The following is a 12,657-nucleotide window of genomic DNA, read 5'->3' on the forward strand; positions in this document are numbered from 1 at the left end:
ATATACAAAAAGAAGAAACTAATATTCAGGCCCCAATAGTGGAATTCATTTACTGAAAAATAAACATCCACTTTATTCCCACAGATAGAGTTGCACATACATGTACAAAACATGTCGGCATCTACATGCAAAATTTTCAAGAGAACACGCTATGGCAAACTCAAAACATCCTTGACCTTCAAATTTTCAAATAACATGCGAGCTAATATTATTATAAACATTGACAACACAATCAACATTTTCTTTAATTTGGAATTTTCTTTCTTCAGCTTTGCCGCATTTTGTTTTTCACGTTTTAGTTGTGCTTTGAGAGCTTTGACTTCAACATCCATCGAATTGCCATCATCCTCATTATGAATCGACACTAGTTCTTCGACATTGCTCCGGTGAAAATTTTTGGATACAATCATTGCCGATTGATTGGTTTCTGCACAACCCAAATAAAAAAAACAGCAACTTTCCTCTTTGTTGTTGTAGTTGTATCTCCGGCAGCTGTGATATCTTCTTCCCTAATTGTCTTTCACCCTTGCTATTCGCAGAGGAGATTTTAGGCCACAATAGCAAAACACAGATGCATCGTTGTCAATTGGAGGAACCGATGTCATCAATTGTGACAAATTCACCCATCCATTTATAAATTCGCTACATGTTCTAAAACTACAAATTTGGTAAAACTTGAACTCAAACTTCAATAAATCTACGTCAAGAATATTGAAAGGTTCTTAATTCAATGATGCACGACTCCGGTACAGAGGAAATAAGGTCACAAAGTCAATACCACCATAGTAGTTTATAAAGTTCAGACACTATGGAGAGCATGAGCTTTCTAATTCATATCTTTGCTATGCTTCAACTTAAAAATGGATTATACGCATGTCAGTTCACTAAAACAGCAACCCCACAAGTCTTCTAAAGATAAAGCCAATATATAAATGAAATCAACAATTTCTAAGAGAGAAATACCATGCTTAAAGCAAAACAAAGTTATTAGAAAAAGAAAGACATCTAGAACTAGTACCTTCTAGAACCACAGTTACAGAGTGTCTTTTTCTCTTTCAAAGGAAACTTGTAATTGTAAAGTAAGTTCTTCATCAGCGTCTGTATACTACTTTGCATATATAATAATCATTTTCTCACTATTGACACCTAATTTTTAGCCTATATTTCAAATTTTCTTAAAAGTCTCAAAATTAGGATTAGGAACCTTGGCCAAGCCCAGGGGCCTATTTATAAATCAAAAATAATTTTTTTAGAATTTTCCTAGATTTTCCTTAATTTCTTTTGGCCAAAATAGGGGAGAAAACCATGAAAAATAGTAAATGGAATCCAAAAATTCCATAAAAATATCCATTACTCTTAATTTAAATCCAATTTCATCAATACAGCCTCAATTTTAGAAAAATTCAATTGGGAATGTGTTTTTCCTAAAATCGGATAAAATCAAGCCCAAATTAAACAAAAAATTCAATTGAGTCATTTCTAGTCATTTCTAGGCCATAGTGTCTTCACAACAAATTATTCTGGGACCTTGAATTGCATATTGATTAGTCCAATTGCACAATTTGTCAAAGGAATTAAAAAACCCAAAAATCAATAAAAAAAATTAGGGATTTTAAGCCCAAATTGGCGATCTTGATCAATTTGAAATTGTCGAGCCAAGAGATCATCATTTCTAGGTTTAATCAGTCATGGGCAATCCAATTTTGGCATCAATTTTTCCTAATCAGGTCATCTAGGTACAGAATTGAACAAAAACCCTAGTCATCCAGATTTAAAATTTGGAATTTTTTGGCTTAATTGTGATAAAAATTAGGATAAATTTCATATTTAGATACAAAATGTGTTGAGGAATCCAATTTTGGGGTTAAAATTGAAAAATAGGATTAAATTCGGGTCGAATTTGCGGATTTAAACCAACCCAGGTCTGCCAGGTCGGTCGGATTGACTCGACCCTACCCAAGTTGGTCTCTTTCTTTACCTGACTCACCCAGAACGCACAAAAACTAGAAAATAGCTTCTCGGCCTGCCTCTTCATTGCCTTACCGGGACCAAATAAGCACGTGAAGATCAAGTTTACCATATAGAGAATCTCCGGCTGATATCAGAGATTCGTTATAATCGACTCGGAGGTTAATGGTAACGATTTTTGGGCGGGAAATCGGGCTAGAAAAGAAAGAAAAAACGTGATCCTGCGGATAGAGGGTGTTCGACGAAATCACTGAGAGAGGGTAAGAGAACTAGAGAGCAAGAAAGAGAGAGTCTGAGCTTGAGAGGTGTGTTGAGGTTCCAAAGACCAAGCGATCGGCGTTTTTCCGGTGAGAAAAACGCCAGCAAATCGGCTCCAACGGTGAACCTCCTCACCTGGAAAACTTGTGCCGAAGCTGGTCGTGAAGCTCTAAAACTCGAGCTCAACCGGTGCATCCATAGCTTCTCCGACAAAACTGAGTCCATTAGCTTGAAGCTCAGGTGTCAAAGAATGGTGCCACGGTTTTTGATTGCCTCGGAAATCTTGTTTTACCTTCCGTTGAAGCAGGTAAAGTTCAGACTTCATCACTATTTTTCCAGAATTCCAGATTGAATAATTGAACTACACCACGCTAAATTTTGTAATTTTGTTGGTTGTTGATGTTTGAAACTCGTTTTTGAGCATATTTCTTCTTGTTTGATTGCATTTTGGATGTGCCCTAAATTGAGTCGGCCGACCATTGAACAATCTCGCCGGAGCAGCCCTCACCTCGCCGAAGCGTCCCCTTGGCCATAAGCCGTCCGAGTTAGCTTTTCCTAACCTTGTTTGATGGTTTTGTACTCATTTTGAACGATTTAGACGGCTAGAGAGGACTTTATCTCAATCTGAAAATTAGTGAAGTTTGTTTAGATTAGTTTTTAGATTAGTCTTTTAGGATTGGTTTTTCGCCGGCCGGCGACGTCCGGCGATGGAACAATGAGCAAAAATGGACAGGGGTTGACATAGTCTCCACATTAAACTAATCAAAAATGGTAAAAGGTTGCTAGTGGCTCGGCGGAGCTTGGCCTGAACAGGCGGTTTCGACAACTCTAAAACGAAAATGGTGCCCGCCAGGTGTTCGGGGAAATGGCCCAATGAAAAACAGTAGAAACGGCGCCGTTTTGGCGTGTTGCCTGCCGGCGCGCCAACCGACGCAGGTGTCGGCCGGTTCTACTTGGTCGGACCGGTCTGAACCCGGTTTGCCCACCGGAGCACCAACAGGGGATGACAGAGAGCCGGAGAGCTTTTCTGGCGACCGCCACGCTCATGCTGCTACCAAAAACTCGCGGTCGTCGCCCCTCCCCCGTGCCAAGCCTCGGTAGGTTCCGGTTTGCCGGTTTTGGTTTTTGTTTGGTTTAGGGGTCGTTTTTCCCAAGGATCCCAGTTCGACGGCCCCAAGGCGGCTGGCCATGGCCCAACTTGTCTCGGGCTCGCCTCCAAGCTGCCGTCGCCGAGCCGGGTAAGGACAACTCGCGGCCGACGCCACTGGTTTTCCCTCGTCGTCAGCCCCTGTTTTTCCCCTGTTTTTGGGGTACGCCGGCGGGAGTTCGTGTTGGTCCTCTCGTGGGAGCTGCGGCCTTCATACGTCCTTTGGTAGATCATCATAAGTGTCCAGGTCTGTTTGTTGAGAATCTCGGTCGGAGTTTGAGTCTCGGTCAAGTCGGGAACCTCACGATTCTCAGCGCACACCACCTGTTTGTTGAAATGCCTAAATGACATCTAGGTTTATCTCACCTTTTTGGCCGAAGTTGAGGTTGTTCGAGGAACGGCGGTCCAGATGGAAGGGAATTTGTTGTCGAGGTTGCTGTGTTGCCCGGTCCGCGGCTGTCATCGTGGCCGCCCGCGGAGGCCATGGACATCACGGTTTTGGGCGTTCGTCGGACGCCTCGCCGTGGTCGTCGCTAGGGTGTCGCCAGCCAGACGACGGCCGAGCGTTCGGCCCAGACCGGCGAGGCAACACTTGGAGGTCCCCAAGCCTGACGGACATGAGCGTTTTGCTTGCCATGGCCTTCTCCGTCCCGGCGAGGGCGCGAGGCCGCGGAACAGAGGAGCGTCGGGTCTGTAAGGGGGCAGAGTCGGGTCGCTGGGGAGGAGCCGGGTCGGATCAGGGTTGGGCGAGGAGCCAGACCTGGTTCCCTTTCTCTTTGTTTCTCGGGCTGGGCTCAAATAGAATAGTGGGCCTAGGCTTAGTTAATTTTGAAACTAGGTTAATGTCTTGGGCCTAATTTTCTTTTTTGTTTTTGTTTTGGGCTTTAAGGTTGCCGGACTGGGCTCATTGGACGAGCCCAGTCCAGCCGAGGACCCGGGCTGGCGGGTCCGGGCAGTCCCGACCCGGGTCCGTTTATATATTATTATAATATTATTTTAAAAAAATAAAAAATATTTAAAAAAACTAAAAATTTCGAAAATTTTAAAAAAATAGTAATTAGGCTTTGGAATTGCCTTTTATTGCATGTTTTGTGTGATTTAATTACACACTTAATTGCACGGTGGTTGATTCGCATGTTTGAATTGCATATTTAATTCAACCTTGCACATGCTCGATTAGAGGCATGTTAGGCCTTTTGTGTACGCACTTCCAATATATTGATTGTTGTTTCCTTAACTTGATTAGGATCAGAACCATAGGATTCACAATCAATAGGAAGACTGTACTAAATACCTTTAAATGTTGTTTGAACAAATATTAAGTACTGAAAGGGTACTAGTCATTCAACTAGTGTAATTAAGTTCCCAAACTCATTTAATATCTGGTTCGGAGAAGTAAAGTAATTCTCCCACTACTTTACTTAGGTGTCTAATCGACCGACTGTAAATAGATTAGTGGCGACTCCTAGATAAAAATCATTTGCAGATTAAAAACCTAAACCACAAGTCGTGAGATGGTATGGGTTTGGGAAAGTTCGAGTTAAGTCTGAAACTTAGACTTAGCGCATGCAAGGCTAGCTCCACTTTTCCTCGCGGAAAGGGCGGGTCGCGACAGCTTTGCATAGTAGGTTTCCGTTACAACCATAATTTCATCATCTATACATGAACTAGAGTAGCTGCCAATCAATTTAGGAAAGCCTAAGTCGATTGGACAATTGGTGTGCATGATAATCATTACTGTTTCGGAATGAGTTTACGAACAGAAATAGATTTTTCTATTTCGATTCCTAGATGAGTTTACGAGAAAAAAACCAGTTTGATAACAACAAAAATTTATATTTCTAGAACGAGAAACTCGTTTGATAACGCACAAAATTTCTATTTCTGAAACAAAAACCCGTTTGATAAACAACAGAAAATTCTATTTCCAGGGAAATCCATTTTTAGAAATGGAATAAAAATAATTAAAAAATCCGAAAAATTCATAAAAATCTAAAAAAAAAATCAGAAAATCCCAAAAAATTGAAAAATTCCAGAAAAAATCATCAAAATGTCAAGAAAATAAAAAAAAATTTAGATTTCGGGAAAATAGGAAATTTGTTGAATTTAAAAAAAAAAATCAAGAAATCAAAAATTTCAAAACTTCACATGAATTGCTTAGAATACTTGTAGCCACCCAGTTTGAGTAAAATTTAAATTTTTGAGGTGCCCAAAAAATAAAATAAAAATTCAAAATTTCACAAAATGGCTTAGAATACCTGTGGCCACCCACTTTTGAGTAAATTTTATTTTTTGAGATACCCAAAAAAATTTAAAAAATTAAAAATTTCAAACTTCAGAATGGCTTAGAATACCTGTGTGGCCACCCACTTTGAGTGAAATTTTGATTTTTGGGAGGTGAAAAAAAAGCAAAAAATCAAAAATTTCAAAACTTCACGGAATGACTTAGAATACATGTGGCCATCCACTTTGAGTGAAATTTAAATTTTTTAGGTGAAAAAAACATAAAAAATCAAAAATTTCAAAACTTCACGGAATGACTTACAATACCTCTAGCCACCCACTTTTAGTAAAATTTAATTTTTTAGATGCCCAAATGGTATTTTTGATTTTTTTGATTTTTTGGTTCCTAAAGAAAATTAAATTTCACTCAAAGTGGATGGCCACATGTATTCTAAGCCACTCTATGAAGTTTTGAAAATTTTTCTTTTTTACTTATTTTTATTTTTTCGACACCTAAAAAAATTAAATTTCACTCAAAGTGGGTGGCACTGCGTATTCTAAGCAATTATGTGAAGTTTTTTATTTTTTATTATTTTATTTTTTTTGGCACCTAAAAAAATTTAAATTTCGCTTAAAGTGGATGGCCACAGGTATTCTAAGCCATTTTGTGAAGTTTTGAAATTTTTTCTTTTTTATTTTTATTTTTATTTTTATTTTTATTTTTATTTTTTTCGGCAACTAAAAAAATAAATTTCGCTCAAAGTGGGTGGCCATAGTTATTTTAAGCCATTCTGTAAAGTTTTGAAATTTTTACTTTTTTGCTTATTTTTATTTTTTTTGGCATATAAAAAAATTTAAATTTCACTCAAAGTAGGTGGCACGGGTATTTTAAGCTATTCTGTGAAGTTTTGAAATTTTTTTTTTTTTTTTTTTTTTGGCAACTAAAAAATTTAAATTTCACTCAAAGTGGATGGCGCACAAGTATTCTAAGCCATTACGTGAAGTTTTGAAATTTTTGATTTTTGCTTTTTGTATTTTTTTCGGCACCTAAAAAAATAAAATTTCGCTCAAATTGGGTGGCCACAGGTATTCTAAGATATTTTGTGAAGTTTTGAAATTTTAGAATTTATTATTATTTTTTTATTTTTTTTGGCAACTAAAAAAATTAAATTTTGCTCAAAGTGGGTGGCCATAAGCTTTTTAAACCATTTTGTGAAATTTTGAAATTTTTTATTTATATTTATTTATATTTATTTTTTTCGGTACCTAAAAAAATTTAAATTTCACTGAAAGTGGGTAGCCACATATTCTAAACCATCCTGTTAAGTTTTGAAATTTTTGATTTTTTACTTTTTTTTCTCATCTCAAAGATCGTGACTTCCATATGAATATGTGTGTTGAAGAAAATGAATTCCTCAGAAATGGTTCTCACTTTTGTTCCAGAAATGAAAAACCAACTTTTTTTTGGTTCTCATTTCTAGTTTCAGAATCAGTTTTGGAAGCAAACTTGTCCCGGAAATAGAAAAATGAAATTGCATTACCAAACGGGTTTCTGGTCCAAAACTGATTTTGGGAACAAAAAACCAGTTCTGGATAGAACTAGAATGGTTTTCATGCATCACCTTAAAGGCTCAAGTAGTGTTTGAAATTGACTAAACTTAACAATTAAGAAATGGTGAATTGGTTGTGTTGGAATTGCAAACTTTTTCGTGCAAAAACAGTCTTAGCCATGCGGTGGGTCGCCAATCGAAACCGTAGGTAATTATTCAAAAAAAGATATGTGGTGAAGCGATAATTTAAAGCTATCATTCTGTCATGATGTAGCTGCAACACAGTTATGTAATCTAAAGCTGACATAAAGTCACGCAATAGGAATCCTAGAAAGCTGACATATAGCATGCAATCTGAAGTTGACACAAACAGCCATGGAATCTGAAGTAGACAGAACTATGCAATCCAAAGCTGACGCCCAGTCACCTCCTCTTCTTGAGTGCAGGATATGACGGAATACTCTGCTCGTTCCTGAGGAAGTTCTCTGGATCGACCCGACCCTTCACGATGGCCAGTCTCCTGAAGTTGCCCTTGAAGTATCTTACACCCCAGACGCTTGCTCGTGAGTAACTCTCTTCGCCTTTCCCGTTGATTCCCAAGTCAAGATCTCTGTAATTCAAATAGGCAGCTCTAGGTGACGCAGAAACATATGGTGTCATGTAATTGTACAGCGTTCTTATCCAGTGCAAATGCTTGTTGGACGCTTCAACCCCATCTTGAACCCACTTTACCAGGTACTGGGCGTTGTACAAATTGCCCTTCCTGTGAGGAAACGGTAGTTCTGACTCTGATATCTCGTTCATTTTCCCACCATAGGGGTCTATTATCATGAACGCTATCTCTTCTTCCAGTAACCTTTCCCATATTCCTCTCAATCCTACTTCCGGGATGGGTTCCTGGACGAAATCTGACTTCGCCTTGAAGTAGCTCTTGTATAGCGTGTTCCTGTCTAGCAATACCTCCAGCGGGTTATCCTTTTTGTACCCAGCGAAATAGAGCACGGATTCAATCCAACTCATTTCAGTGCAATCACCACCCTTCAGTCCCAGCTCAGGAAATCTTTGGTTCATCAGTTGCATAAGAGAATCCAATTTCCCAAGAAACAAACTGTTAAACATAGCTTGTACGGCTTTTACGCTCCCTTTGTTTGGATTATCAGCCACATCTTGAATTATCACCCTAATGAAGAGATCCTCAGGTAGCTCATGTGCAATGTATTGCCACCTGTGCACGAGCTCAATCGCGCCTTGTTCAAGTGATCTCGATGCTGTGAAAACCGTCACAGTTTGTGGGACCCTGACCAACTTGATTTTCCACGACAATATGATCCCGAAGCTAGCTCTACCACCACCTCTTATGGCCCAAAATAAGTCCTCACCCATTAATTCTCTGTTTAGGATTCTTCCATTGACATCAATCAAATAAGCATCAATGACATTATCAGCTGCTAGGCCATGCTTTCTCAACATAGTACCAAACCCACCTCCACTAAAATGCCCACCAATCCCAACACTGGGACATATACCAGCAGGGAACCCATGGACTTTGCTCTCCTTGGCAATGCTATAATAGAGTTCCCCGAGTGTCGCACCAGATTGAACCCAAGCTGCTTCCTCTTCGAGGTCGATGTCCACCGAACGGAGGTTGACCAGGTCAACAAGGATGAATGGGGTTTTGCAGCGATAGGACAGGCCTTCATAGTCGTGGCCTCCGCTCCGAACCCTGATCTGTAGGCCGTGTCTTCTGGTGCAAAGTATGGCTGCTTGGATTTTGCATTCGTGGAAAGGCGTGACGATGAGGAGGGGCTTCAAAGTTGACCTAGAAGAGTTGACCCATCTGGGATTCTGTTCAGAAGATTGGAGGAGGTGTGGATAGGAGGAGGAGTTTGAGGAGTATACGATTTCGAAGGTCTTCGTGTGGTCACTGAATCGAGTTCTCATGCATTGCATGAAACTTTCAAGGGTTGTGGTTGAAGCCACAAGGGGAAAGAAGAGCAGAACAAAAGCTAGAACAAGAGACTTCATCTAACTCTGTATGTGTACTGACAATTACAATGTTGATGTTGCAGAAAGTTTAGTGGCATCTTGACAGAAGATTGCATTTGGAATAGGTTTGGCGTTTGCTGAGGTAAAATATTTCCAGTGAAGATCTGCAGAAGACGGCTGATTGATACTAAATTTGGCAGGGCAAGAACAAAGATACGATGATAATTCCAATGCTAGCAATTTTCTTACATCATAATTTGGGAGAAAATATTGGGCCTTCAGTCGCCGTCAACTGACAAATTTGTACCATCCCGTGTCTTTGCTCAAAAGCCTTAGAGATAAGCCATTTCATGATTAAAATTTTCCTAGCGAATATCCTATTTGCTGGCGTGGATAACTTGTCTTTGATCGGACCTAAGAGGCGGGCTCGGCTCGGCGATAACTGGTCTAGAATATCACTTAATTTGAAAAAAAGGGCCTCTAAAAGGAGTTGCACTTCTCTATTGACCCTTTGTGCAAGTGACAAATATAGCGTTTGGTCGATCTCCGACCGCTCAGGGCCGCTATTGATGCGAGTGAGTTGTATGGAGTCTTGGTCCTCTTCTAATGGCTTCCGAAGAATCTAATCGAACATCAAACAGACCTCAAACAAAGGTTTGTCAGTTCAATTTTCCAATTAAAGGATAGTCTGGTGTAACTTAGATCTGGTCTATTTATAAAGGTGGCTTTAATTTCTTCGACACGAGATTACGAATTTAGTGATTATAGAGGTCCTTCTAAAGTCCCTGTAAAGAGAAAACGGGACTAGGTCAAGTATGAAATAATAGCAGGCTGCAAAACTTACCATTTATAGAGGTATTTTATGAACGGAAGAAAGGAAAATTAGGACCAATATGATATTTTGATGTTGCAAAAACTTACAAATGATATTTTGATTTTTTGAATTAGCAATTATGATAACAAAGAGATATAACTAATTATGAAATAGGAAATTTACGATACACGAAAAAGTAGTATTACAAACGAAAAGGTAACTTACGCCACACAAAAGTATAATACGAACAGAAAGGCATAATACGAACAAGAAATGTTTCTTTACAAAATTAAAGGTTACGTTATGATCAAAGGAGAATTTATGAACTGTATACGTTATTTTCAACCTGATAAAAAATATTACTTCTTATTATCAAAATGACAATTTACAAAATTCGAAGTTATCTTATGAACCGAAAAATAGACTTAATGATGTCATTAGTTATCTACGTTTAAATGAAGAGTTTTAGTACTTTACAACCAAAGAGTTAATTTAGTAAAGCGAAAGTTATATTATGCACGTAACTTTATACGATATAGAAGCAAAATGGTAATTTATGAAGTGAAAGGTTATCTTAAGAAACTAACAAAAAAAAATTTATCGGCTGCGTTAGTTCATTAAGATACAATGAGAAATTTAACTAGTGTAGGATTAGGAAGGCAATTTACGATATGGAAGGGTAATCTTACGAACTTCGGTACAAATCCAAAGGGTAATTTATAAACTTTATTTATTATTTAATATACTTTAAGAATATAATATAATCCCACAGATTACGGACATTAACATTTTAAGAACCCGATGGTTAATTTATGAATTTTATTCATCATTTACGATGACTTAAAAAATATCAGTATGATTAGCTACCAAAAGGTAATTAGCGATTTCAAATGGTAATGTACAGACCTTATCGATCCTTTACAGTACACTAAGAAATATTACTACAATTAAAAGCGAAAAGGTATTTTACGAACTTTAGTGACCAAAAAAAGAAGAAGTAGTTTACGAACTTTACTTATCATTTATGATGTAATTAGGGATAGTACTATGATGAGACTTCACGTAAAATTTACTATAAAAAAGGAAAATTAAAATGTCATCATGACTTGGCCCTCAAATGTCTAATAACAAGACAAATCACTTTTTCATATCAGTAATTACTATCTGACACGAGCTATTACTATTGTAAAAATAAAAAGTTACTGCAGGGTGACCTTGATTACGAAGGTAAATTACTAGCATGAGAGGAGAGATAGCAGTTGCAAGAAGTAATTTACATCCTTACAAGAAGACAATTGCATTATGACCTTTTAATTATGGATAATCTAGGTAATTTGCCACCTAAACTAATTGTTGACCAGGTGAATTACGACCGATAAAGACAAATTATAGTCTCATAAATAAAAAGTGCTTACTCTCAACTTTCTATTACAAATATTTTCCAGGAAACAAAAACCAAAACTAACCCAGAATTATTTGCCAACAAATCATAAACGATTCTCTATGCTCTCACCAACATTTAAAGTTTTAAATGCAACAGAGAATTTATAATTTGAAATCTCCCCCATTGGTTGTCACGAGCTTTGTAGGGAAAAGCCTTTAATTAGGATTCTTCTACAACACTGCATAATCTGAAAAACACACACAAAAAAAAAATTAAAGAATATAATATATATATACACACACACATAGAGGACACGAGTCGAGGCTATCAATGCAATTTCATAATCAATTGGTGTATACGAACAATCAAAGGAATTTCGATATAAACAGAGGTTCTGTTTATGTTTACACACCCTGAATACAATATTCAATACAATTCAGTAAAATCTAGTGGAATCGGATGGATTCTTATGCAATGAAAAATTTTCAATTCCAAAATGAATATAGAATGGGATGGAAAAGATACAAAATCAATAACAGAAGGTGGTCAGACTCACAGTCACATAAGCAGAGAGAGAGAGAGAGAGAGTGAAGGTACCATAGAACATAGAACATAAAACACTAGAAGAGAGGCAAGCGTTAAGGATGCTCCAAAGGGAGGAGAACACATACAAAAAGCTAATAACCATCACATTCTCCTGATGAAAAGTAAAGGAAAATTCCATAGAAGCAATATTCTACTTAAGCAATGAAAGGTTAACTCCTGATATCATAATATGTTTGTTAACATCAATTGAGCAGGTCTATCAAAACCCAGAAACTAATCAGCTACTCCTCTTTTCTAGCAAAAAGGATAGACAACCATATCCAATTCCAAAAAGTGTTGGTTTGTACCAACATTCTACGCAAACACCCGTGCCACACCAAAGGGAAAATTACACCATAGCTCCTAAACCTTATGTAGGGAATGCAATTGAATCCTAAATTTTCCAATTGGTTCAATCAACTCCTAAATCTTTATTGAAATATGCAACGGAGTCCCAAACCTTTTAATCAGTTCAAATAAGTTCTCAGCATTTATCAACAAAATGTGATTAAATCTTGAAATTGTATTAAAAGTGCAATTTCAAGAATGCCATAATCACATGACATATAGTGAATTTTAGGCACTGTTAGCTAAAAGAACTTAATTACACTTTTTGAGAAGGGCTAAGGATTTGATTGAACCAATTGAGAGGTTTAGGACTTAATTGCATTTTCTTTATAAGGTTTAGGACTTCTTATATAATTCTCTCAACACCGAAAGTTTAGGATAATGAACTATTGAT

At 37.6% G+C, this 12,657-nt stretch overlaps 1 protein-coding gene across 1 annotated transcript; it reads right to left on the reverse strand.

Annotated features, from left to right (window-relative positions):
- Positions 1-7,569: 7,569 nt before the first annotated feature.
- LOC115687124 (berberine bridge enzyme-like 22) lies at positions 7,570-9,171 on the reverse strand. The gene has a single exon (XM_030612598.2). It carries the CDS (start codon positions 9,169-9,171, stop codon positions 7,570-7,572), a length of 1,602 nt encoding a protein of 533 aa, XP_030468458.2.
- Positions 9,172-12,657: the final 3,486 nt, after the last annotated feature.

The sequence above is a fragment of the Syzygium oleosum genome, unplaced genomic scaffold, assembly GCF_021117445.2.
Source record: "Syzygium oleosum isolate NSW1041296 unplaced genomic scaffold, Sole_v2.1 Sole_v2.18, whole genome shotgun sequence".
Lineage (NCBI taxonomy): Eukaryota > Viridiplantae > Streptophyta > Magnoliopsida > Myrtales > Myrtaceae > Syzygium > Syzygium oleosum.